General features: G+C 39.1%; 1 protein-coding gene across 1 annotated transcript in view; it reads left to right on the forward strand.

The window, feature by feature from the left end:
• Positions 1-25,722, forward strand: part of cbarpa (CACN subunit beta associated regulatory protein a) — a gene marked incomplete at both ends in the record, with an annotated part of 35,759 nt that extends 10,037 nt beyond the window's left edge. Inside the window, 8 exons of the mRNA XM_079434721.1 lie at positions 2,347-2,525; positions 7,636-7,781; positions 8,592-8,653; positions 14,970-15,135; positions 17,048-17,219; positions 20,133-20,319; positions 22,050-22,245; positions 24,165-25,722. Of these exons, the coding sequence (XP_079290847.1) occupies positions 2,347-2,525; positions 7,636-7,781; positions 8,592-8,653; positions 14,970-15,135; positions 17,048-17,219; positions 20,133-20,319; positions 22,050-22,245; positions 24,165-25,722 (2,666 nt within the window). The remainder of the gene's footprint in view (positions 1-2,346; positions 2,526-7,635; positions 7,782-8,591; positions 8,654-14,969; positions 15,136-17,047; positions 17,220-20,132; positions 20,320-22,049; positions 22,246-24,164) is intronic.
• Positions 25,723-25,920: the final 198 nt, after the last annotated feature.

Consider the following 25,920-nt stretch of genomic DNA (forward strand, 5'->3'; position numbering starts at 1 on the left):
TGAAGCACTGCTTGGTGATTGGTCGAGCTAAATTGGTTTTAGCTAATTGTGTTCTTAAATTTAACATCTGACAGCTATTCAACCAAATTCATTACATACCTTTCTATCAAAGTTATCTGACATCATCAAGATCAGTTTGTTCTGATGCAGTTTAACTCTGAGCTCTTCTCATATTTTATTACCATTTTCTCAACTATAGCAATAAACTGTGATATAATGTGAGAAATGTTGAAGGTGTCTGAATAAATGTTGGGTTGACTCTATATATACTGCATATATATATATATCTATATAAGTTGTAAATGTAAAAGTGTAAGAAAAGAGATCTGTTGTGTTTGAAGGCGTCCTGCTCTGATTTGCTGTATTCTGTGTAGCTGCAGCGCTTGTGTCCTACTTTCTGCAGTTATCAGCATCACAGCATCCTCCATCAATCCCATAATGCCCCAGATGACATCTCTGGCTCTCCTGTGTGTGTGTGTGTTCCTCATGAATACTCAGTGCTGTGAGCCGCTCAGTTTCCCAGCATCACACATGCACAGGAAGCACAGAGTCGCTGGTTAATGGTCAGTGTGTGTGCGGTCAGAGACGTAAACAGCTGTAATGAATGCTGAGTCAAGCACAGCCGGACTGTTTATGGCTTCTAGTTCACTGGACGTGTGTGTGTGTGTGTGTCTCAGTCCAGTGCGTCTCGGCCTGTTTCGCCGCAGGACATGCGTCACATGACCACCTGTGTCATACAAGAGTAATCAAACACAACATTCATTAACATTTGCACGACCTGCATAAACTGAACTGTAACAGTAGTAACATCTCATATAGACCGAAGGGTTGTGCGTTATTTTACAGTCTGTCTACTTACCTAAGAAAGTCCTGGATTATATCAGGGAACTACATGGTTAGGTTAGGTCCACAGTTAGTACCTGCTTATAACCCAGTTATTGTAATTACTGTAACAAGTTCATATTCATGCAGAGCAGGACTGTAAAATAAAGTGCTACCGACTGAAGTGTAAAATGTGTAAATGCATAAATACACAGATCAAACACACAACTAGTCAAATGACCAAACATTATATATGGTTGTATTTTATGATTTGCATTCAGATATTGATCTGTGCTTTAAACTAGGATATAAAAAAATTAAATAAAACTAAAGCCATACAATACAATTTTCATTACTTAAAATAAACATGAAGTGAAATAAAATTATTTCAATATTAAATTAAATATTTTATTTCAGCTAGCTGCAAAGGCAACATTTATGATTTTCATTTAGTTGATTTACTAAAATAACAAACTAAAACTAAATCTAAAAACTTAACTTGATACAAAAAAGGACATATTTAAAAACGCTAGTAACATATTTAATTTAATAGAGCATAATAATAAAATTGAATAAAAATAACTACAATTTTAAAAGAAAATACAAATAAATTAATTAATCCATTAATTATTCAAAATATTAACAAAAACTAAAATAGTATATAGTTGCCAAGGCGGGATTTCAATTTTTTTTGTGTAAGCTGAAGTACTAAAATAACTCAAATTAAATAAATTAAAACTAAAAATGTATAAAAACCATATAGACATAGACAAAACAAAAAAGTCACTCTCATAGACAAAACCCCCCCCCAAAAAATCACAAAAACACAAAACTAGATCTTTAAAACTCTAAAAAAAAGAAAAAGAAAAAAAAAGTATTTAAAAAAATCTAAAAGTATTAAGAAAAACTATAATATTATATCAATGACACTGTCTGGAAGGAATGTGTTTGTGTTCAGTCATATGAATTGCTGCATGTGTGTGTGTGTGTGTGTGTGTGTGTGCATTATGTGTCTAATGTGTGTGTCTGTGTGTGTGTGTGTGTGTGTGTGCATTATGTGTGTAATGTGTGTGTGTGTGTGTGTGTGCATTATGTGTCTAATGTGTGTGTCTGTGTGTGTGTGTGTGTGTGTGTGCATTATGTGTGTAATGTGTGTGTGTGTGTGTGTGTGTGCATTATGTGTGTAATGTGTGTGTCTGTGTGTGTGTGTGTGTGTGCATTATGTGTCTAATGTGTGTGTCTGTGTGTGTGTGTGTGTGTGTGTGTGTGTGCATTATGTGTGTAATGTATGTGTGTGTGTGTGTGTGTGTGTGTGTGTGCATTATGTGTGTAATGTGTGTGTCTGTGTGTGTGTGTGTGTGTGCATTATGTGTGTAATGTGTGTGTCTGTGTGTGTGTGTGTGTGTGTGTGCATTATGTGTGTAATGTGTGTGTGTGTGTGTGTGTGTGCATTATGTGTGTAATGTGTGTGTGTGTGTGTGTGTGTGTGCATTATGTGTGTAATGTGTGTGTGTTCTGATTCAGACGGACCGTCGTTCTGCAGTGAATCTGCTGATGTTGCAGAGTCAGCGCTCTGGGGTCCTGATGATGAACGAGCGTCTGTCCGTCTGACTGCCTGTCATTTTCTGTGTTTCTCACAGGCGTCTCACACACGCTTTCAGACCATGAGTGATGAGTCTCCGTTACAGACGCGCCTCACCACTGTGAGTACAACACACACACTCACTCACACTATACACACTCACACACTCACTCACACACACTCACTCACACTATACTCACACTATACACACTCACTCACTCACACACACACACACACACACACACACACACACACACACAGACACACACACTCACACACACTATACTCACACACACACACACACACACACACACACACACACACACACACACACACACACACACACACACACACACACACACACAAACACACACACACACACACACTCACTCTCTCACACTATACACTCACACAAACTCACTCTCTCACACTATACACTCACACTCACACTCACACTCTCACACACACACACACACACACACACCTCTCTTACCTCTTACTGGAGCATCATGAGAAATTTCCAGAAGACTTTTAATATTACTTTTTACAATTTTTCTGATGATTTTTTTCTCACTTCAAGTAAAACAAAAAATAAAATAAAATATACAAGAAGTTAAAAGAATCAGATTTCCCCCCCAAAAATAAGCAAATGGATTATTGGAAATGTGTTGATTTGTCTCATAGAAATGAATGGGTTACTCTGATGATGAAGCCGCTGTTTTTGCAGTTTTCCTGCAGACCAAGTGTCTTCTGTTTCTTCTGGAAACTCAGTGAGAGAAAACCTGTTTCTTTCCAAGTCCATTCTGTATGGACGAGAAAAACATGACCAGCTTGTGTTATTGGGTGTGTTCAAAAATCACGGCATCCCACCGTCAGCAAAACCTGTGAAAGACACAGAAATGAATCAGTATTTAAAAATCATTCTGAGAGTCAGTACAGCTCTAACTCTGATTCTCTGAGAGTGAAAGATACAGGTGCACCTCAATAAATTAGAATGTGGTGGAAAAGTTCATTTATTTCAGTAATTCAACTCAAATTGTGAAACTCGTGTATTAAATAAATTCAGTGCACACAGACTGAAGTAGTTTAAGTCTTTGGTTCTTTTAATTGTGATGATTTAGGCTCACATTTAACAAAAACCCACCAATTTACTCTCAACAAATTAGAATACTTCATAAGACCAATTAAAAAAACATTTTTAGTGAATTGTTGGCCTTCTGGAAAGTATGTTCATTTATTGTATATGCACTCAATACTTGGTAGAGGCTCCTTTTTCTTTAATTACTGCCTCAGTGCGGCGTGGCATGGAGGTGATCAGTTTGTGGCACTGCTGAGGTGTAATGGAAGCCCAGGATGCTTTGATAGCGGCCTTCAGGTCATCTGCATTGTTGGGTCTGGTGTCTCTCATCTTCCTCTTGACAATACCAATAGATTCTCTATGGGGTTCAGGTCAGGCGAGTTTGCTGGCCAATCAAGCACAGTAACACCATGGTCACTGAACCAGCTTTTGGTAGCTTTGGCAGTGTGGGCAGGTGCCAAGTCCTGCTGGAAAATGAAATCAGCATCTCCATAAAGCTTGTCAGCGGATGGAAGCATGAAGTGCTCTAAAATCTCCTGGTAGATGGCTGCGTTGACTGTGGACTTCAGAAAACACAGTGGACCAACACCAGCAGATGACATGCAGCCCAAATCAACACTGACTGTGGAAACTTCACACTGGACTTCAAGCAACATGGATTCTGTGTCTCTCCACTCTTCCTCCAGACTCTGGGACCTTGATTCCCAAATGAAATGCAAAATGTACTTTCATCTGAAAAGAGGACTTTGGAGCACTGAGCAACAGTCCAGTTCTTTTTCTCCACAGCCCAGGTAAGACTCTTCTGATGTTGTCTCTGGTTCAGAAGTGGCTTGGTAGCTCTTTTCCTGAAGACGTCTGAGCGTGGAGACTCTTGATGCACTGACTCCAGCTTCAGTCCACTCCTTGTGAAGCTCTCACAAGTGTTTGAATCAGCTTTGCTTGACAGTATTCTCAAGCTTGCGGTCATCCCTGTTGCTTGTGCACCTTTTCCTACCCAAATTCTTCCTTCCAGTCAACTTTGCATTTAATATGCTTTGATACAGCACTCTGTAAACAGCCACAGCTTTCAGTAATGACCCTCTGTGACTTACCCTCTTTGTGGAGGGCGTCAATGTTCATCTTCTGGATCATTGCCAAGTCAGCAGTCTTCTCCATTATTGTGGTTTCAAAGAACAAGAGATACCCTGAATTTATACTGTAGAGATGGTCATTAATTGAAACTCAAATGTAAATATTCTAATATTTTGAGATACTGATTTTTGACTTTCATGAGCTGTAAGCTCTAATCATCAAAATTAAAACAAAAACTTTTGAAATGTTTTACTTTAATGAATTAAAATATATGAGTTTCACTTTTTGAAATAACTTACAAGAAATGAACTTCACGACATTCTAATTCATTGAGATGCACCTGTATATGATTAAAAAACAGTAAAAACAGTGATATTTTGAAGTATTACAGTTATATTTACAAAAATTTTAAATGATGCTGTAAATTCAGCTTTGATCACAGAAATCAATTATAGTTTAACATATATTTAGTTTGAATCGCTCTGACCTTGAGAAAGCTATTCATGCTTTTATCAGTTCAAGATTAGATTACTGTAATGCACTTTATGTTGGTGTCTCAGTCGTCCCTCAATCGCCTTCAGCTGGTGCAGAATGCCGCGGCCCGTCTTCTAACTAATACACGTAAACGCGAGCGCATCACCCCAATTCTTTATTCACTCCACTGGCTTCCAGTTTCTTTTAGAGTTGATTTTAAAATGGTATTGTTTGTTTTTAAAGCTCTCAATGGCCTTGCTCCACTGTATGTAACGGAGATGCTGGCTTTTCGTCAGCCAAACAGGGTTCTTAGGTCAACAAATCAACTTTAGCTGGAAGTACTGAGGTCACGGTACAAACACTGGGGTGATCGGGCTTTTTCTGTAGCTCTGTCCAGACTCTGGAATAAGCTTCCCCCGATCACCATTACTGACCTGGGTCCTTTTAAAGCTAAGCTTAAAACTCATTTATTTAGACTGGCTTTTAATATCTAGCAATGTTGTGACATTTTTGTGTATTTTATGTAATTTTTGTTGCTGGTTTTATATTTTTGTTTTATTGCTCTCTTTTCATTGGAAGCACTTTGGTTCACCTTGAGTGTTGTAAAGGGCTGTACAAATAAATGTTGATTGATTGATATTCACATAGAAAACAGCTGTTTTACATTATATTAATATTTCACATCTTTACTGTATTTATCATCAAATAAATGCAGCACTGGTGAGCAGAAGAGACTTCTTTCAGAAACATCTTCATTATTAGTGTATATCTGGCTGATCTGAGGTCAGTGCTGTTTCACCTGCTGTAGGTGAGGAAGCTCCTCAGGTGAAGGAGGAGCCGCAGGGAGGCTGTTGCCATGGAGACACAGATGGTCACTCGACAGAGGGAAACCCCTCACAGGACGCCTGTTTGCATCTCAGTGCTGCACACTAATTAGTTTACATGGAGCACGGATGGAAAATCTCCATAAGCACATGCAGTTAATGTTTTTCCTCTTCACACACACACTTATTCAAAGACACACACACACACACACACTCTCAGACAGACACACACTTAGAGAGAAAGAGACAGAAACAAACAAAGACACACACACACACTTAAAAGCTCTAACTCAAACACACACACACACTTAGAGAGAAAGAGAAAGAAACACACACACACTTAAACACACTCTCACTCAACCACACACACTTAGAGAGAAAGAGAAAGAAAGAAACACACACACTTAAAAGCTCTAACTCAAACACACACACACTCGGAGCTGCAGTAAACGCGTCGTGGCTCAAGGCTTTACCCCGTCTCTAATTTTAGCACTCATGTCCTCGTTTCTCATTCAGAGACGCAGAAACTGAAGTGAAGATTCCTCCGAGTTTTGATTCTTACAATCAGCACTAATTAATCACTCATCTCTCTCAGAGTTAATTGTATTATGCAGCGCTGCTGAGAGACTCGAGAGAGAGACGGACCGCACACATTAAATATTGTCTCTTCGTTTAAACATGTCTCTTTTTAAAATGGACTTCCTGTGTAACTTTATTTTAAAATACATTTTCTGTTAAGTATTTTGAATTGCCACTGTATATGAAATGTGCTATATAAATAAATACATAAACATTAAAGACAGTGTTCACCCAGAAATGATCAGTCGATCATCATTTACTGTGTTGTTCAAACCTGTGTGACTATTATATAAACACAAAAAATATATTCTGAAGGAACCAAACAACATCGAACCCCATTGAATTTCATTATATGCACAAAAAATACTGAGATATTTCTCAAAATACCTTAGTTCTTGTTCCAATGAACAGGTTTAAACAACATCAAACAACAGGTTTAAACATGAATGAATGATCATTTCTAGTGGGCGCCGCAGCGTTAGCTGCCCACTGCTCCGAGTGTATGTTCACTACTGAGTGTACACTTGGATGGGTTAAATGCAGAGCACACATTCAGAGTATGGGTCACCATACTTGGCCACACACCACTTCCCTTTAATCAGTTTTCAGCATTATTGGCATAATTATGGTTGGTTTGTACGGAGTAATAATTAGGAAAATAAATTAATCATGAAACCAATTAAATTTTTCTGAAAACAGTGTCATTTCAGATCAATTCAGTTCAGTGTTGATTCAATTCAGATCAATGACAGTGTCAATGTTTCAAAACATCTAAATTATGAAACAAAAAATCTGAAAATAATTTAGAAATTTTCGAAATATTGGATGCATTCAGCGTTTAATGTGTCTTTTGCTTCTGTGGTTCTGAATTTAATGTTTAATGTAAATCTAAAAAAGTACAGTATCTGTGGTTATGGACACATTATGGTTTAGATTTACATTCATGCATTTGGCAGGTGCTTTTATTCAAAGCCTTTTTCATTGCATTCAAGTATACATTTTTTGTCAATCCTTACTTTCTCTGGGGATCAAACCCGTGACCTTTGCGTTGCAAGCGCTGTGATTTGAGCTACAGGAAGGCTGTAGATGGAGTTCACGGCATGATAGTCTGTTCTGGATCCTCATGTCTCTGATGGAGTCACTGGAGGAAATGCACATGATTTTGAAGCACAGAGATCTCAGAGTGTGTGTGTGTGTGTGTGCAGGACGTGCCGCTGGCGTCTGGCTCTCAGGAGAACTACGTTCTGCTGCTGGTGCTGCTTTGTGTGTTCGCCGGCGGGACGCTGGTCCTCCTGTCCATCCTGCTGGTCTTCTGCCACCGCTGCTGTCGAGGAGAGCGACGCTACTCCAGGTGAGGAACATTCACTCCTCCAGACCTCCGCAAACAGCCTTCATTCATTCAGAAACCACTCGCTCTCGACCTGCTGGAACAGAATCATTAAGACTTGTTCACTGCAAACACTGGAGCAGACAAACCTGTTCATCACAACATATGGAGCACAAAACCAGTCATAAGGGTCAATTATTTTTAAATTGAGATGTATACATCATATGAAAGCTGAATAAATAATCTCTCCATTGATGTATGGTTTGTTATGATAGGACAATATTTGTCTGAGATACAACTATTAGAAAATCTGGAATCTGAGGGAGCAAAAAAATCTAAATATTGAGAAAATCTCCTTTAAAGTTGTTCAAATGAAGTTCTTAGCAATGCATATTACTAACACAATTCTCTATGTAACACACACAAATCTAACAGGAATTAATATTTTGGTGTTTGCAAATGTTTTCTTTTGAGATGTGTTTGTGATATTTAGAATGCAGTGCTTCATTTTGCAAGAGATTTTGCATTTTGTGTCTGCAGTTCTTGGATTTGTGTGTAAAGTTTTGAAAAAAAGAGGCAAAGTTTTGAAAATGTGTGTAAACATTTGAAAAAAACTAATATCCTAATGATTTTTGACAAAAGAGAAATGTATAATTTTGATCCATACAGTGTATTGTTGGCTATTGCTACGAATATACCTGTGCTACTGATGACTGCTTTTGTGCTGCAGGGTCAGATATAGGGTGGGTGGGTGGTTGTGTGTGTGTTTTTACAAACTAAATGCATCAATGTGTCTCATCATGCTGATGTTGTTTGTGTTTGTTTGGTGTTCAGAGCCAGTGATGACCTGGAGAAAACCAACACCACATATGTGGAGGAGAGTCAGCCGATGCAAGGTACCTGTGAACACCACACAAACACAGCAGCACAGTCAGGCCAAGGGTTGTATAGTCTGTTTTAGATTGTGTTTATGTATAGACAGAGCTCGAATTGAGGGGAGGATGGCAACCCCCTGGTCGAAAAAAAAGTCAAAAAGCATCCTCTCTTTACCATCCCCTTTTGATTATTAATTTAGTGAATTATGTAAAACTTATTATGCAAAATTGCAAATTAAATGATAAAATTCTGCTTATGATAATAAACGAACTAAATAACGGCGATTGGCCAATTAGAACTCTGTACTGTAACAAGCTGCCCACAAGCCGAAGCAAGTTTGTAATTTTTCGAGCAAAATGGTTCAAGCGCAACTTTTGATATTTCCTTGATTAGACTTTAAAGACATTCCCCTGATATAATGTATGTGTGGATAGGAAAGCTGACATTAGCCAATGTGCTATTAGTTTAATGTGCTATTAGTTTCATACAACAGTGCAACACTGTGTTTTGTTCCTTGAATGAATCTGATTTTGAACGAATAGAGTGAGCCAGTGATTCAACGGTCCATTCAGATGGTCTCACTTGTTTAGTTTCTCGTGTTAACAACTGTTTATTTAACTTCACTCTGTGGAACAGCAGTACAAAACCAAACAGCAGCTGTACAAATCCAGAACCCCCCCCCCCTCTCAAAATATATAAATAAAATAAAATAAAAAAATATATTAATTAATATCAATAGATAAATAACAAAATAACTTCTACAAAGACTGTAGAAAAGAAGACACAACATTAAAAGCTGAATGCCATGAACTTACAGTTTTCACGTTATATCCATGTATACGAGAAGACGAGAGTTTCTCCATCGAGATGATGTCCAACAAATACACCGTCCAGGTTCATCTGTCCATTGTGTGAGGAGGATTCCAACGGTTGACCAGCTATCGTTTTGCTGCTGTGAGAGCAGCTAACAGTAAAGATCTTTGTTGGACGGACAAGGTGAAGTCCCAAAAGTCATTCATGAAAAAATGGCGTGGAGTCAAACATATCTCAGTAGTACCCAACAAATATGACAGGTCCTGTGAGAGCTGAGTCCAAAAAGGTGAGAGAGAGGGGCACTCCCAAAAAAAAATACAAAAACGTGCCTAAAACTCCTTGAGAACAGAGATTACACTTAGGAGAAGACAACAGATTCATATAAAAGCGTTTCATTGGAGTCAAGTAAACCCTATGCAGCAATTTCCAATGAATCATTTGGTGATTAGGGTTTTTAGAAGACAATTTAAACATACCCCACACCTGATCGGAAAATAAAACATGCACATCCTCATTAAGATCCTTAGCCCAAACAGTAGTGATCGATGAAGGTTTGTATGAATGCTCAAGAAGAAAGAGATAGATGACTGAAGCAGAGGAGGGAGATTCCTCAGAAGGAAGGATTAGTTTGTGTAAAGAGTGAACAGGCAGAGAGCTCCAGGGCACCCCATACGATCTAATGCGCAAATACATAAAGAAGGAGGTGCCTGGCAGATTATATTGAGTTTTAAGATTCTGGAAGGAATTTAAACCACTATCATCATAGATATCTCCCAGAGTGTTTACTTTATTATGAGTCCATTGCGGACAATGAAATTATGAATGAAATAACAGAAGGTTATTATTGTGGAAAATAGGCGAATGTCTAAGCCATTGTGTAGCTAGTTGTGAACGTCTTTCAACATCCCTCCATGTGGAGAGGAGATGGGTTACAATGGGACCAAACTGAGATTTACACTGCCTAAGCAGAACTACCGAAAAAAAAAGATGCTTCAATTTATACGGATAAACGATAGATTCCTTAATTGGTCTCCAAGACACAGAAGCGTCAGGATCAAACCAAACTGATAAAGGGCGGCAGGAAAAGGCTTGAGCATACAGTCTAAAATTAGGGAAATAAAGACCACCATGTAATCTACATCGTTGTAAGGTAGTCAGTTTAATATGAGGACGTTTCCCATCCCATATATACCGTGAAACACACGCATCTAGTTTGTTCCAGCAGCCAACCGGTGGAGCGAGAGGAATCATGGAAGAAAATAAATGAATACGTGGGAGAACATTCATTTTAATCACCGATATACAGGCCTGAAAAGAAGTAGGAAGACAAGACCAATTTTCCAAATCTTTGTCTAGAATACCATTATGCTTTTTTGAGAAGATTTCCTGCAGGGAAGGAAAAACATCTATCCCCAAGTACTTAAAGTATTGAACCAATGGAATAGATATAGAAAGGGACATGGAATCAATTTTAGAATTGAGGGGAAGAAAACATGACTTACTCCAATTAATTTTAAACAGAGTCATCCACAAGTAAATTCAACACGAGGAATAGAATGTGACGGCTTCTCCAAAAACAATAAGATATCATCAGCAAACAAAGAAATATGATGATGAGTATTCCGTATATTTATGGGAGAAATAGTTTCAGATTGTCGGACTGCTTGAGCTAAGGGTTCCAAGGATAGGGCAAATAACAGAGACGACAGCGGGCAACCCTGACGAGTACCTCGATGTGTAAGGAATGGGTTCGAGTGAACAGCACCTGTGAGAACAGTGCCTGCTGGATTAACATACAGAACTTTTATCATATTTAAGAAACTCGATCCCAGACGCTGTAGAACCGCTCATAAATAGTTCCATTCTAGCTGGTCAAAATCATTCATCGCATCTAGAGATGATACTGTGCAAGCAGAGGACAAACTGTTCTTTGAATTAATAATATGATATAACCTGTGTAAGTTATCTGAAGCTGAGCGAAACTTAATGAATACTGTTTGGTCATGTTCAAGTTTATTTGTGTAGCGCTTTTTACGATACAAATTGTTGCAAAGCAGCTCTACAGGAAATTAAGTTTCCACAATATGTTTATATATTGCAGAACCTTAATATATTTAACTTATGGCAAAATGTGGTAATTCTGTATGTTGTCTGAGCGTTGGCATCCTCTGAGGTCCTCTGAGGGGTTGGCATCATCTTTTCTCAGGTGTTCGGTCATCTCAGATCATTTAAGGGTTGGATCCAGACTGAAGCTTCTGTCATTCCTAGTTACCACGGGATGTTAATCAACAGAGAAACAAATAGAGACATAATTAGCGTAGCTGCTGTTCCATCTAAGCAAAACTTATTTGTTCAACCCAAGCTAAAGAATAATAATAATGTACATTTGATCAGATATAACTGCAGTACAAGATTATAAGATGCATTATGTGAATGCTTGGCTAAAGAGATGTGTCTTTAATCTAGATTTAAACAGAGAGAGTGTGTCTGAACCCTGAACGTTATCAGGAAGGCTATTCCAGAGTTTGGGAGACAAATGTGAAAAAGCTCTACCTCCTTTAGTGGACTTTGCTATCCTAGGTACTACCAAAAGTCCAGAGTTTTGCGACCTTAGGGAGCAGGTTGGATTGTAGCGTGGTAGAAGACAAGTTAGATACGCAGGAGCTAAACCATTTAGGGCCTTATAGGCAAGTAATAATATTTTGTAAATGATGAACTGAATAGGGAGCCAATGCAGAGACTGTAAAATTGGGGTAATATGATCATATTTTCTTGACCTGGTAAGAACTCTAGCCGCTGCATTTTGGATCTGTATCTTGTAAAGTAAAGTATGGAGTACCACAAGGATCTGTCCTAGGTCCTCTGCTATTTTCAATATACATGTTGCCCCTTGGTAATATTATTAGAAAATACGGGATTGGTTTTCATTGTTATGCTGATAATACTCAACTATATATCTCAACAAGACCAGATGAAACTTACAAACTATCTAAGCTAATAGATTGTGTAAAAAATGTAAAAGATTGGATGACCAATAATTTCCTCCTATTAAATTCAGATAAGACAGAGATATTACTTATTGGACCAAAAAACAGGACACAGAATCTCTTGGATTACAATTTACAACTAGACGGATGCACTGTTACGTCCTCTAAAGTCAAAAATCTGGGTGTTATATTAGACAGCAACTTGTCCTTTGAAAATCATATTTCCCATGTTACAAAAACAGCATTCTTCCATCTTAGAAACATTGCAAGTCGCAAAACTCTGGACTTTTGGTAGTACCTAGGATAGCAAAGTCCACTAAAGGAGGTAGAGCTTTTTCACATTTGTCTCCCAAACTCTGGAATATCCTTCCTGATAACATTCGGGGTTCAGATACACTCTCTCTGTTTAAATCTAGATTAAAGACACATCTCTTTAGCCAAGCATTCACATAATGCATCTTATAATCTTGTACTGCAGTTATATCTGATCAAATGTACATTATTATTATTCTTTAGCTTGGGTTGAACAAATAAGTTTTGCTTAGATGGAACAGCAGCTCCGCTAATTATGTCTCTATTTGTTTCTCTGTTGATTAACATCCCGTGGTAACTAGGAATGACAGAAGCTTCAGTCTGGATCCAACCCTTAAATGATCTGAGATGACCGAACACCTGAGAAAAGATGATGCCAACCCCTCAGAGGACCTCAGAGGATGCCAACGCTCAGACAACATACAGAATTACCAAATTTTGCCATAAGTTAAATATATTAAGGTTCTGCAATATATAAACATATTGTGTAAATTTAAATTTCTGTAGAGCTGCTTTGCAACGATTTGTATCGTAAAAAGCGCTATACAAATAAACTAGAATTGAATTGAATTGAACTGGTGATAATTGAGATGACTCCCCATTTAAATGAACAAAGTGGTAGCGATCGGACAGGTAGGATCTAAACCATCTTAAAGCCTGCCCTTGAATACCAGTATAGTTTTGTAATCAATCTATGAGTATATCATGGTCTATAGTGTCGAACGCAGCACTAAGATCACGTAATACTAGCAATGAGGTGCAGCCTTGATCTGAAGCAAGAAGTCATTTGTAATTTAAACAAGTGCTGTTTCTGTACTATGGTGAGGCCTGAAACCTGACTGAAATTCTTCATAGAGATCATTTTTTTGCAAGTAGGAACACAATTGAGCGCAGACAACTTTTTCTAAAATTTTAGACATAAACGGAAGATTTGATGTCATGATGAACTAGCCTATACATAAATTTCTCTAGATGACGAGATAGTACTTTAGCATAAAATTTAACATCAGTCCCTATCAAAGAAAGTGTCCAGTAACTAGAACAGGAAGTCGGATCTTTATAATTTTTTTATTCAAGAGAGAAATAACAGCTATATTAATAGATGGGTGAAATGAGCCTTGAGTAACTGAAATATTTATCATATCTAACATGAGGGGGCCTAAATCCAACTAAAAAGTATTATACAATTCAATTGGAATGCCATCTATTCCTGGGGATTTCCCCTTGTTCATAATCGAATTACTGACTCCAGCTCCTGAAGAGAGATCGGTTCAGCCAGGTATTCTGAATCCGAATCTGACAGCCTAGGTAAATCAAGGTTGGACAGAAAAGATGCAAAAGAGTCAGGGTCACCATCAGCAGAAGAAGTATAGAGGTTAGAGTAAAAAGAGTGAAAGGCAATATTAATGTCTTTTGGGTCTTTTGGGATTTCACTGCTGAAATATCAAACTTTTCATTGTTGCGTAATCTTAGGACTAAAAAGGTGGCTTGGTCTACTCCCTTGAAATAATGATTCTGCCTGGATCTTTGGATCAGGAATTCTGCCCTGTATCTCAGTAATGAGTTGAGTTCAGACCTAACCGCCATGATTTTACTGAGTGTATTGTCTGAGAAACAGCGCTGATTATCTCTAGTCAGATTCTGGAGCTGTGATTCCAGTTCAACTATCTTTTTGTGTCGGTTTGTCTGAAGGAAAGAGGCATATGAAATTGAGTTATTCCTTATAAACCCTTTAACTGCGTTCCAAAGTGTTCGAGGATCATCCACTCACTTGTTTAGTTTGTAATTGAATCAGCCCCCCCCCCCTCCTTTTAAACATCAGTTTGTTTTGTTTGATTAGAGGTTTAAACTTTGGTCGGTTTTGTTCGATTAAAGATTTAAATGTTGGTCATTTTGTTTGATTAAGAGATTTAAACTTAGGTTGATTTTGTTTAATTAAGAGGTTTAAATGTTATTTGGTTTTGTTCAGTTAGAGATTTAAATGTCAGTCGGTTTTGTTTCATTAAGAGATTTTGAAATGTTGGCCAGTTTTGTTCTAAGCGGGAGTAAATGATTCTCAAAGTTATTAGTGAAAATATAAATGGTTGTCACAGGTAAAAGTCATTGAATCAGTCATTTAAGTGACGATGTTGAGAAATATAGAGCATGGCTGTGTGTATATATGATATATGAGCGCTTCTGATTAGAAACAAGCGTGCAGTACTGTCGTTTCTCTCTACTTCAGACGTCACCATCAGACTCGAGAGCGGCGAATCACTGTCCACTTCCAGCTGTCATGGAGATACGGACGCGGATCACTTCCTGTCTGCGTCGGTCACCGGAAGACGGGTGTCTTTTAACGAGGCCGCCATCTACGAGCAGAGCGCCAAAGACCAGGAGAAAGGTCGAAGGTCAGACACACACATATGAAGGTTAAAAGGTCTAGAGCAGCAGAGACTCAAGAACGACAGCCTGTTGAGAATCAAGTTCATGTTTTACTTCGGTTTTATTCGACTAACATTTAAATGTCAGTCTGTTTTGTTTGAATTAACAGATTGAAACATTGTTCGGTTTTGTTTGAATACGAGATTTAAATGTTAGTTTGTTTTGTTCGTTTAAAGGTGGGGTATGTAATTTTTAAAAAACGCTTTAGAAAACTGAGTCAGGGGCGAGTACCAAAACAAACTTGTAGCCAATCAGCAGTAAGGGGCGTGTCTACTCATGATGTGGAAGAGAGAGCGTTCAGTGAACAGCCGAGCCGAGTGACAGAAAGATAGAGATGGTGGATAAAAAACAAAAAAAACAAAAGAGGAAAACGTCTGTGGAACGATAAGGCAAGAAGTAGGACCCGTGTAAATATCGGATCAGCTTTCCAGCGCTGGAGAGAACTCAAGGAGCGGAAGGCCTGCGATCGGATGCCGAGGTTGCTTTGGTTTTTCTCGATAGGTTAGTAACACCGTGTCTACACCGGATGCAGCGCGCCACAACAACTAAAGTCTGCCTACACTGGACACGATAAAGCGACCGTTGAAAATCATTAGAAACTTGTGTCAGCACGTCAAAAATAGAAGTTTACAGTTTACTGTTGGGGATTTGTCATGCCGCGCAGCATACAGTGTAGACAGCATCACTGATTATAATGACTTCTACAGTAATTTGTCGCACCGCTCGCGTCCGGTGTAGACACGGTGTAACATTGGTTTTGCTTTGTTTCACAGAACTAATCGTTGCCTGGGTTGTGTAGGCTATGTATGTGTGGAGCGAGACCCTTTTGGGGTAGAGGCGTGTTTGTTTTGGTGATTTCAAATATCAACATTGGCAACCAGAAATCGCTTACCCCACCTTTAAGAGATTTAAATGTCAGTTTTGTTTGATTAATATATTTAAATGTCGATTGGTTTTGTTCAATTAATATATTTAAATGTTGGTTAGTTTAGTTCGATTACGAGATTTAAACATCAGTTAATCGGTTTTGTTCGATTATGAGATTTAAACATCAGTTAATCGGTTTTGTTCGATTATGAGATTTAAACATCAGTTAATCGGTTTTGTTCGATTATGAGATTTAAACATCAGTTAATCGGTTTTGTTCGATTATGAGATTTAAACATCAGTTAATCGGTTTTGTTCGATTATGAGATTTAAACATCAGTTAATCGGTTTTGCTCGATTATGAGATTTAAATATCAGTTAATCGGTTTTGTTCGATTATGAGATTTAAACATCAGTTAGTCGGTTTTGTTCGATTGTGAGATTTAAACATCAGTTAATCGGTTTTGTTCGATTATGAGATTTAAATATCAGTTAATCGGTTTTGCTCGATTATGAGATTTAAACATCAGTTAATCGGTTTTGTTCGATTATGAGATTTAAACATCAGTTAATCGGTTTTGTTCGATTATGAGATTTAAATGTCAGTTAATCGGTTTTGTTCGATTATGAGATTTAAATGTCAGTCGGTTTTGTTCGATTATGAGATTTAAACATCAGTTAATCGGTTTTGTTCGATTATGAGATTTAAATGTCAGTCGGTTTTGCTCGATTATGAGATTTAAACAGTTAGTCGGTTTTGTTCGATTATGAGATTTAAACATCAGTTAATCGGTTTTGTTCGATTATGAGATTTAAATGTCAGTCGGTTTTGTTCGATTATGAGATTTAAACATCAGTTAATCGGTTTTGTTCGATTATGAGATTTAAATGTCAGTCGGTTTTGCTCGATTATGAGATTTAAACATCAGTTAATCGGTTTTGTTAGATTATGAGATTTAAATGTCAGTCGGTTTTGTTCGATTATGAGATTTAAACATCAGTTTCTCTCAGGTACACGCTGACGGAGGGCGACTTCCATCACCTGAAGAAAGCTCGTCTGACACACCTGCACATGCAGCCACCGGCGCTGAAGATCCTCACCATCATGGAGTGCGATTCACCGGAGAACAGCGTGATGCTCCCTGAACAGCCCTCAAAACACCCGTCCCTCTCCATATTCCAGGTGACACTGCTTTAATACCTCTCAACCATCACCTCCAGCGTGAGGAGCATCAGCAGTTTGTTTATTTCTGTCGAATGCACTGCAGAAAACATTAAAAATACACTAGTGACCCATTTGCAGTACAGGCTTTTGTGAAGCAACATTACTGCAGTGAACTAAATCTCTTACTGGGCTTGATGATCCGCAGACACACAAAACAGACTTTCTGTTCAGTAGATGTGACTGAATAAAGAGCTTTTCAGCAGATTACAGCAGCACTTTTGGATTCCATATAGATGAATTATCATTTGGGCTTAATGTGATTAATTTTCTCATGTAAGTTCATCCTAACTCTCACTGACTCACTCCTGATAGATAATAAAATATGATTGTCATAATAAGTAATCAACCCATTAGAACGTCAACCAATCAGAATAAAAAAAATTGACAAAAAAGTGGTATATTTTTATTTTGTTTATTTGCTAAAAATATTATTTTGATATATTCTGTTTTCAAATGTAAGTTTTTTTTAGTAATATTTTTGTTGTGTACTTTTGTCATTTCATTTTTTTTATATTTTATATGTAAATATTTTTATATTTATATGTTTATTTATTTAGTTATAGTTATCAAGTAAAACTACAGACTTAATTTTTTTTTTTTTACATTTTATTTTAATTTGGTTAATGTTTATTTCAAGTAACAAACAGCCTTTTTTATGGTTTTAGTTAATAACCCTGTGCCAGACTGAAGGAGGAACCTCATAAGCTGCTAAATTAACACCGGTTTACTCTTAAGAACTATAATTTTTGAGTAAAATAGTGCATTTTTAGTTAGACTGAAGGTTTTGATATTCCATAGATTTTTCAGTGATGTCACAATGCAGTTTTGGGATTCAGTTCTCCAATAAAGGATGCATGTAATACTGAAAACGAATGGGGCCTAGAAAGCAGCATCATTATACTGGCTACAGCTTGGAATGTATGATGCCTTAAAATGCACCTTGTGTAGTCAGCTCGTGTGTGTGTGTGTGTGTGTGTGTGTGTTTTCAGCCCGTGGAGGGACCCGTGCAAAAGGCTGCAGGATTGTGGAGCAATCAAAGCCCCAGCTGCGCTCTGCCCGGAAACACACTGAACACCAGCACCAAACCGGCCCGGTCACACACCGTGAGTCAATACCATCATCAGTGCTTTAGTTTTTGTTTACATTATATACGCATGTGTATTATGTATATATAAATGCGCACACATGCATGTATTTAAGGAAAATATTTAATTTTTATATATTTATTAATAATATAAATATACATACATGTAAATATTTTCAAAATATATACTGTGTGTGTATTTATATATACAGAACACGCATACATTATTCAAACAAAAACTTATTTTGGATGCGATTTATCATTTGACAGCACTACTACTTACGCAAACATTGATACAAACAAGACAAAACTATAATGCTATAAGAAACAGAAAAGATTAGTTCATTGTTTTACCTGGGTCTTTAGTCTATGATTAGCTCACCTCACCTCTTATCTGACAAGTCTTCGGGTTTGAGTCGTTTGTTCAATACGTGACAGACTGACAGCCCCATAAGCTCAACCTATGCAGTCTGAGCCGGAAAGAGAATTGATTGGTTAATCTCTCGAATCTTTGGGTTTGAGTCGTTTGTTCATCACGTGACAGCCCCATAACGACTCAAAGATGAACTAATTCCAGTACAGAACTTATAGGATGTTGCGCATGCGCAACTGAACAAATCACTCCCTGAGACGACGACTCCTTCCTGAGTCACATTGAAGATTTGTTCAAAACGAACGAATCGTTCAAGAACAACCCATCACTACTGCTTATGTAGAGAGTCTCAAATCATCATTAAAATACATGGTTCATAAACACAGGGCAGTAAATACAGGCAGAATAAGTCAATCGTCCCGTTTTTGATAATGTTGCTAGTGAAGCTTTATTTCAGTATCATTTATATACTATTAATAATCATTTCTATTTGCATATTTTCAGTTTTCTATTTTATTTTTTTGCATTAAAAAAAAAAAAATTTAGGGTTAATTTTTAAACAAAATATTTTTTTTATTTCAGTTTTAGTTTTAAATTTTTTCCAGTTAGTGATTTTAGTGCTTCAACTTACATTTACATTTAGTAATTTAGCAGACGCTTCTATCCAAAGCGACTTGGAAGCAATCAAAACAAAAGAGCAATGATATGCATGTGCTGTGATAAGTCTCAGTTAGCCAAACACGGTACACTTAGCAAGGTTTTTTTTAAATTATATAATAAATAAAAAGAAAACAGATAGAATAGAAAATAGAGATAGCAAACTAGTGTTAGTGGCCTTTTTTTTGCTGTATAATAAACAAAAAGAAAAACAGTTAGAATACAAAAAATAATAGAGAAGCTAGTGTTAGTTTTTTAAAAGAAAAACATGTAGTTAGTAAATGAATAGAGTGCAAGTCTAAAAGGGGCAAGTTTTCTATAGAATAGAAATAGAATAGAGTGTGGTAGAGTTAGAGGATCAAATAAAGATGCAAGAGATGTTTTTTTTAGCCGTGTTGTTTTTGTTTGTTTTTAACTTAAACTTATTTCATTTAATGTTTCAGATGTGTTATTTTTAAGCTTTATTTCAATTTTGCATGAAGAAATAAAAAACTATTAAACACCAGTAAGATGTTTTGCATTGTGACATTATTTGCATGACTGTAAACTACAGTACAATTGTGTGCATATCAGTGTTTGTTAGTTGAATTTAATTTATACACTGCATCTGGACAGAATTTGAGAGAGAGTTTAGTGCTTTAAATATATTTGACTTTGGGTTTTAATATGAGCCGGATGTTTTCCTGAGCTTGACCGGCGTTACCTGTGACCTGCTGGACGCTTTCATGATCTCTTCCCTCCTGATGTTCCTCTCCAGATCGAGGTGATGAACAGAAGCATGCTGATGGACAGAGATTCCACTTCCTGTCCAGCTCAGGGCACCATGTTCCACTTCCTGTCCAAACTCCGACGCCACGCCAGCCTGGAGGGAGCGGGTCCTTTCTTCAGCGTCAAGAAATGGAGACTGGACACCATCCAGAGAGCGGCGAGTCTCGACACGAGACGTGAGGATGACCTCGAACACTTACATTCATTACTTAATTCATTAATTAATTAACAAACTATCCATATGTGAAGTTCATATCAAATCGTTTCTGCAGTTCAGTTCAATTAAATGCTCTTGTTGGACTGGAGAGGATGTTTTATCTTCTAAAAGATGCTTCAAAGTTCAATGAGCAATAATAATTCCTCATGATATGAGCTGCAATATGATTCAGAAAGCACATTCTGTAAAACAATCCAAAGCCAGACGTCTTGCAGTCTCCTTAATGTTTTACACTCGGAGATCTTATTCAGCCCTGATTGAGTCTGGAGAAGAGGAAACAATACCGGATCAATGATCCGGTCATGTGACTGGTGTGAGATCTGATTGGCTCAGAGATTTCAAGCAGGAGCGCAGGACAAAAGCTGCTTCCTGATAAACGAATTATAAAATAATCGCATTATTCTTCACCTGATGTGAAAGGTCAGTCAGTACTGGATGCTCATTTCCTGCTAATGAGCAATAGATTGCATTACATGCTGTCATTATATAGAGCCGGCGCCTCCTTCCAAGCCTCTTTGCTTCTCTGTAGCTCCGCTCCAAAACCTGCTGATGTGAAGAACACACTGTGAGGAGCTCTGTAAAAACAAATTAAATAAACTAAAAATAAAAGCCAATTAAAATATTAATAAAGGCTATAGTAGTACAGAAATAATACTAAATTAACACTGTCGCAATGCTGCCTATTAATGATGAAAAGTTCAGATCATTTTACCGACTCGGATCTTTCAGTCACGTTCAGCAAAATTAACGGGGTTTTTTTTTTTTTTTTTTTTTGAGTCATTTCTAGCTAAAATGTTCCTTCCCTAACACATCTACTACTCACTAGTGCTGTCAAAAGATTAATCATGATTAATCACATCCAAAATAAAAGTTTGTTTACATAATATACGCATGTGTACTGTGTATATTTATTATGTATATGTATAAATGCACACACATGCATGTTAAATATTTATTAATAATATACATATAGACATGTAAACATGTAAATATTTTCAAAATATATACTGTGTGTGTATTTATATATACAGAACACGCATACATTATTCAAACAAAAACTTATTTTGGATGCGATTTATCATTTGACAGCACTACTACTTACGCAAACATTGATACAAACAAGACAAAACTATAATGCTATAAGAAACAGAAAAGATTAGTTCATTGTTTTACCTGGGTCTTTAGTCTATGATTAGCTCACCTCACCTCTTATCTGACAAGTCTTCGGGTTTGAGTCGTTTGTTCAATACGTGACAGACTGACAGCCCCATAAGCTCAACCTATGCAGTCTGAGCCGGAAAGAGAATCAATTAGTTAATCTCTCGAATCTTTGGGTTTGAGTCGTTTGTTCATCACGTGACAGCCCCATAATGACTCAAAGATGAACTAATTCCAGTACAGAACTTATAGGATGTTGCGCATGCGCAACTGAACAAATCACTCCCTGAGACGACGACTCCTTCCTGAGTCACATTGAAGATTCGTTCAAAATGAACGAATCGTTCAAGAACGACCCATCACTACTGCTTATGAAGAGAGTCTCAAATCAGTCACTAAGGTTTCACCGAAGTTACGATTCTGCCTTAGAAGGTTTTGGAACAGGGCTTGTGTTTCAGTCAGTGATTGTGTTACTCAATGAGGATCATTCGTACATATTTTTATTCCTCCGTTTTTCTTGTATTCTCTTAGGTTCCCCACGGAAACGTGCATTTCAGAGGCAGCGGGCGGCCAGTGAGACTCTGGATCATGGAGAAGAAACTTTGCAGGGTGGAGTCAGCGACTTCTTGTTGCAAAAACCCACCGCGCAGCCTCAGAAGGAGCCGCCAAGACGCCTCTCGGCCAGTTCTTTGGACGCCACTGCAGGAGCTCCTCCTGCCCTCAGCAGGTACAGCTATGTCACCTCTTGTCAAAATATCCTAAAATTAGAGCAGGGGAGTCCAATCTTGCTCCTGAAGGGCCAGTATCCTATAAAGCAAGGGTCTCCAAACTCTGTCCAGAAGTCTAACTTGCCTCAACACACCTGCCTAGAAGTTTCTAGCATGCATAGTAAGACCTTGATTGGCTGGTTCAGGTGTGTTTAATTAGGGTTGGAACTCTGCAGGACACCGTCCCCCCAGGACCGAATTTGGAGACCCCTGCTATAAAGCATGTTCCTGGAGCCCCCCAACACTGCACATTTTGCATGTCTCTTTAAATCAATCACTTGATTCAGGTTATCAGCTCACTCGTAGTTACTCCATGTCCTCCATGTGCAGTGTTGGGAATCACTGCTAAGAAGTTCGGTTCCCATCTGCTCAAACACACTAGCCCAGGAGTCTCCAACTCTGCTCCTTGAGAGCTACCGTCCTGCAGACTTCAGTTCCAACCTACTCGAATACACCTGTCAGTAATTTTCAAGTAACCCTGCACACCTTGATTAGCTTGTTCAGTTGTGTTTGATTGGGATTGGAGCCAAACTTTGCAGGAGGGTAGCGCTTGAGGAGTAGGGTTGGAGGCCCCTGCACTAGCAGGTTCAGGTGTGTTTCAACAGGATGTGAGCCAAACTCTGCAGGATAGTGGTCCTCCAGGAGCAGGATTGGACTCCCCGGAATTAGGACTGTCCAATCCCGCTCTTAGAGAACCAATGACTTGATAATTACTGATAGGTGTGTTGGACCATGGTTGGAAATGAAGTCTGCAGGTAGGTAGATTTCCAGGAACTGGATTGGGCCCCTCTGACCTATAGAGTTTAACTCCAGTATGCCCAAATACACCTTGCTGAATGTTTCTATTGATTCTAAAGATTCTGATTAGCTGGTTCATTTGTTTTTAATTAGAATTTGAGCCAAACTCTGCAGGATAGTGGACCTCCAGGAGCAGGATTGGACACCCCTAATTCAGTCCAGTCCTGCTCTTGGAGGTTCACTATCTGGAGGGCCAATGTCTGGTGAGTTGAAGCAGGCGTGTTAGATGAGGGAGACATCCAAAATGTGCAGTAGTGGGGGGTACCCAAGACCTGGCTGTACCCAAGCTCCAACCTGGCCATACACACTTTCATGAACATTTCTTGTACTCCTGAAAATGTTGACTAATTGCTTCAGGTGTGTTTAATTAAGGTTAAGGATAATCTGTGCAGGACAGTAGCCCTCCAGGATCAGGATCGAACATCTCTGAATTAAGGGAACTTCATGCACCTTACCATTCAATTTCAGGATTCACAGTCCAATTCCTAAAGAAGCCTTGATGCATCAATTTTTTTAGTAACTGCATGGACACAAATCTGGGGCAAATTAAAATCATGGCTCATTGCTATATTCTTAAATTTTTTCAGTTACAATCTAGAATGTTTGCAGAAGAATCAGAATTAAAGGGATAGTTCACCCAAAAATGCAAATTCTGTCATTAATTACTCACCCTCATGTTGTTCCAAACCCGTAAGACCATCTTCGGAACACAAACTAAGATATTTTTGATGAAATCCGAGAGCTTTCTAACCCTCCATAGACAGTAACGTAACTGAAATGTTCCCAGACACAGAAACGCTGATGTCCACTGATGTCACATGGACTATTTTACTGATGTCCTTACTACGCTTCTGTGCCTTGACCGTGGTAGTACCCTTGCTGTCTATGGAGGATCAGAAAGCTCTCGGATTTCATCAAAAATATCTTAGTTTGTGTTCCGAAGATGAACGAAGGTCTTGCGGGTTTGGAACGACATAAGGGTAGGTAATTAATGACTATCCCTTTAATTGGTTTGTCCTGTTATCTCTCCTAGAATATAAAAGCATTTTACCTTAACATAACAGTCTTGTTTACCATTCAGGTTAGAGGTAGAAGCCGTAATGGAGCTCAGAGTCAACACAGATGCAGTGAAAGACACGACTCCAAAATTCCACTCAACCCATGGACCTCTGGAAGTGGAGGATGGTGAAGAGAATGGACAGGAGATGTTGGCAGAAGCGTCGGGAGGCGGCGGTGAAGAGTATGGACCGGTAAGCCGTCAGGAGAGTCTAGAGCAGCCCAGCCTGTACCGCGACATCTGGAGCCTGAGAGCATCGCTGGAGCAGTATGCCTCCTCCGACCTGAGCAGCAACGACAGGGACTCCACTCGCAGTGATGCAGACAGCGTTTGCTCAGCGGGAGCAACTAGAGCAGGCGTCCCCAGCTACCAGTCGCAAGACATCGATGATGATATAGACGGAGACAGCGAGCTTCCATATGATGACTTGGTCAGGGAAGCAGAGCAGAGGAGAAATGGACGGGACAGTGTGGACTCGGAGAGAGGCAGCGACGGAGAGACAAACAACCGGAAGCTTCTGCAGATGGACAGCGGATACACCTCAATCGAGGCTCCTTACAAGGCTCCGGAGGAGTTCAGATTGTTTGGAAGTAGCTCCGGAAAAACAGCATCAGAACGTCGCCGCTTTTTCACCAATTCTGGCCGTAAAGGCACGGTTTGTGAGAGTTTTGAGGCACGGTTGTTTAAGGAAGAGCTGGAAGACGAGGCATCGGAGAGCAGCGTAAGTTTGGAGGCAGAGACTCAACCTCAACCCACGACCAAACCCAGGCCGCGCTTCCGCCGCAGAGACTACAGCATTGATGAGAAGACAGAGGCACTGTTTAATGAATTCCTACGCCATGACCCCCAGTTTGACCAGCAGGGTTCGCCCTCGTTGCGTCACCGGCATCGCTCCAGAATCCATCTCAGAAAGCAGTGGCAGCGCAGCAAGCAGTACAGTGACCCGGGTGCCGCTAGATACTCGCCATCTTTAGAGCGACAGCGCTGCTATCCACTCCGCCGAGGCGACAGCGCCAACTACCCCTTAGACACACGCTATCACAGTACCTTGCCTCGCATCGCTAGTGCTGCGGACGAGGAAGCCAGCGAGGGAGCAGCAAGTACAGAATCACTTGAGCCGGAAAAATCCGGTCCAGAGCTGGAGGGTGATGATCCGCCCTCAGAAACAAGAAGTTCTGGTCCAGACCTGGAGGAAAACGCAAACAACAGCAGCAACAACACAAGCCGGCATTTCTTTTCGTCTCAAACGCAGGACAACAGTGCCAGGGACTGTGGGATACTGGAGGACTTGGGAACAAATGCTCATCCGGCAGATTCACATAAACATTCACAGATGGACCGTAGTGGACCAATGGCTACATTTATTTCTCATTTGCATTCACATACAAACACACTCACGCCAGATCCCACTGATCCGGATCAGGACTCAGACTACATGCGTCACACTCTCACTGACATCAGTCCCTCAGACAAACTGGCGTCCACACTGGACGATCGGCTCTTCTCTATCCTGAGGACTCAAAGAGGGAGTCAAGAGTGTGTCGTGACCGTAAGCCGCACCTCACCAGAACTAGAAGAATAAGGGTCAGTTTTACTAAACAGGGCATATTAGCGCGAGAGCACAATTCCAAAAGAGCGCCGATGGCCGTGGAAATTTCTGCGGGTGATTTACTAACAACGCGCAAATAAAAGAACACAGACACAACATCTCATTCACATATCGACCAATGCAATATACCAAGCGCAGAGCAAATTAGAGCAGTCGCAAATAAAGAAATAA

Source organism: Barbus barbus (genome assembly GCF_936440315.1).
Source record: "Barbus barbus genome assembly, chromosome: 15".
NCBI lineage: Eukaryota > Metazoa > Chordata > Actinopteri > Cypriniformes > Cyprinidae > Barbus > Barbus barbus.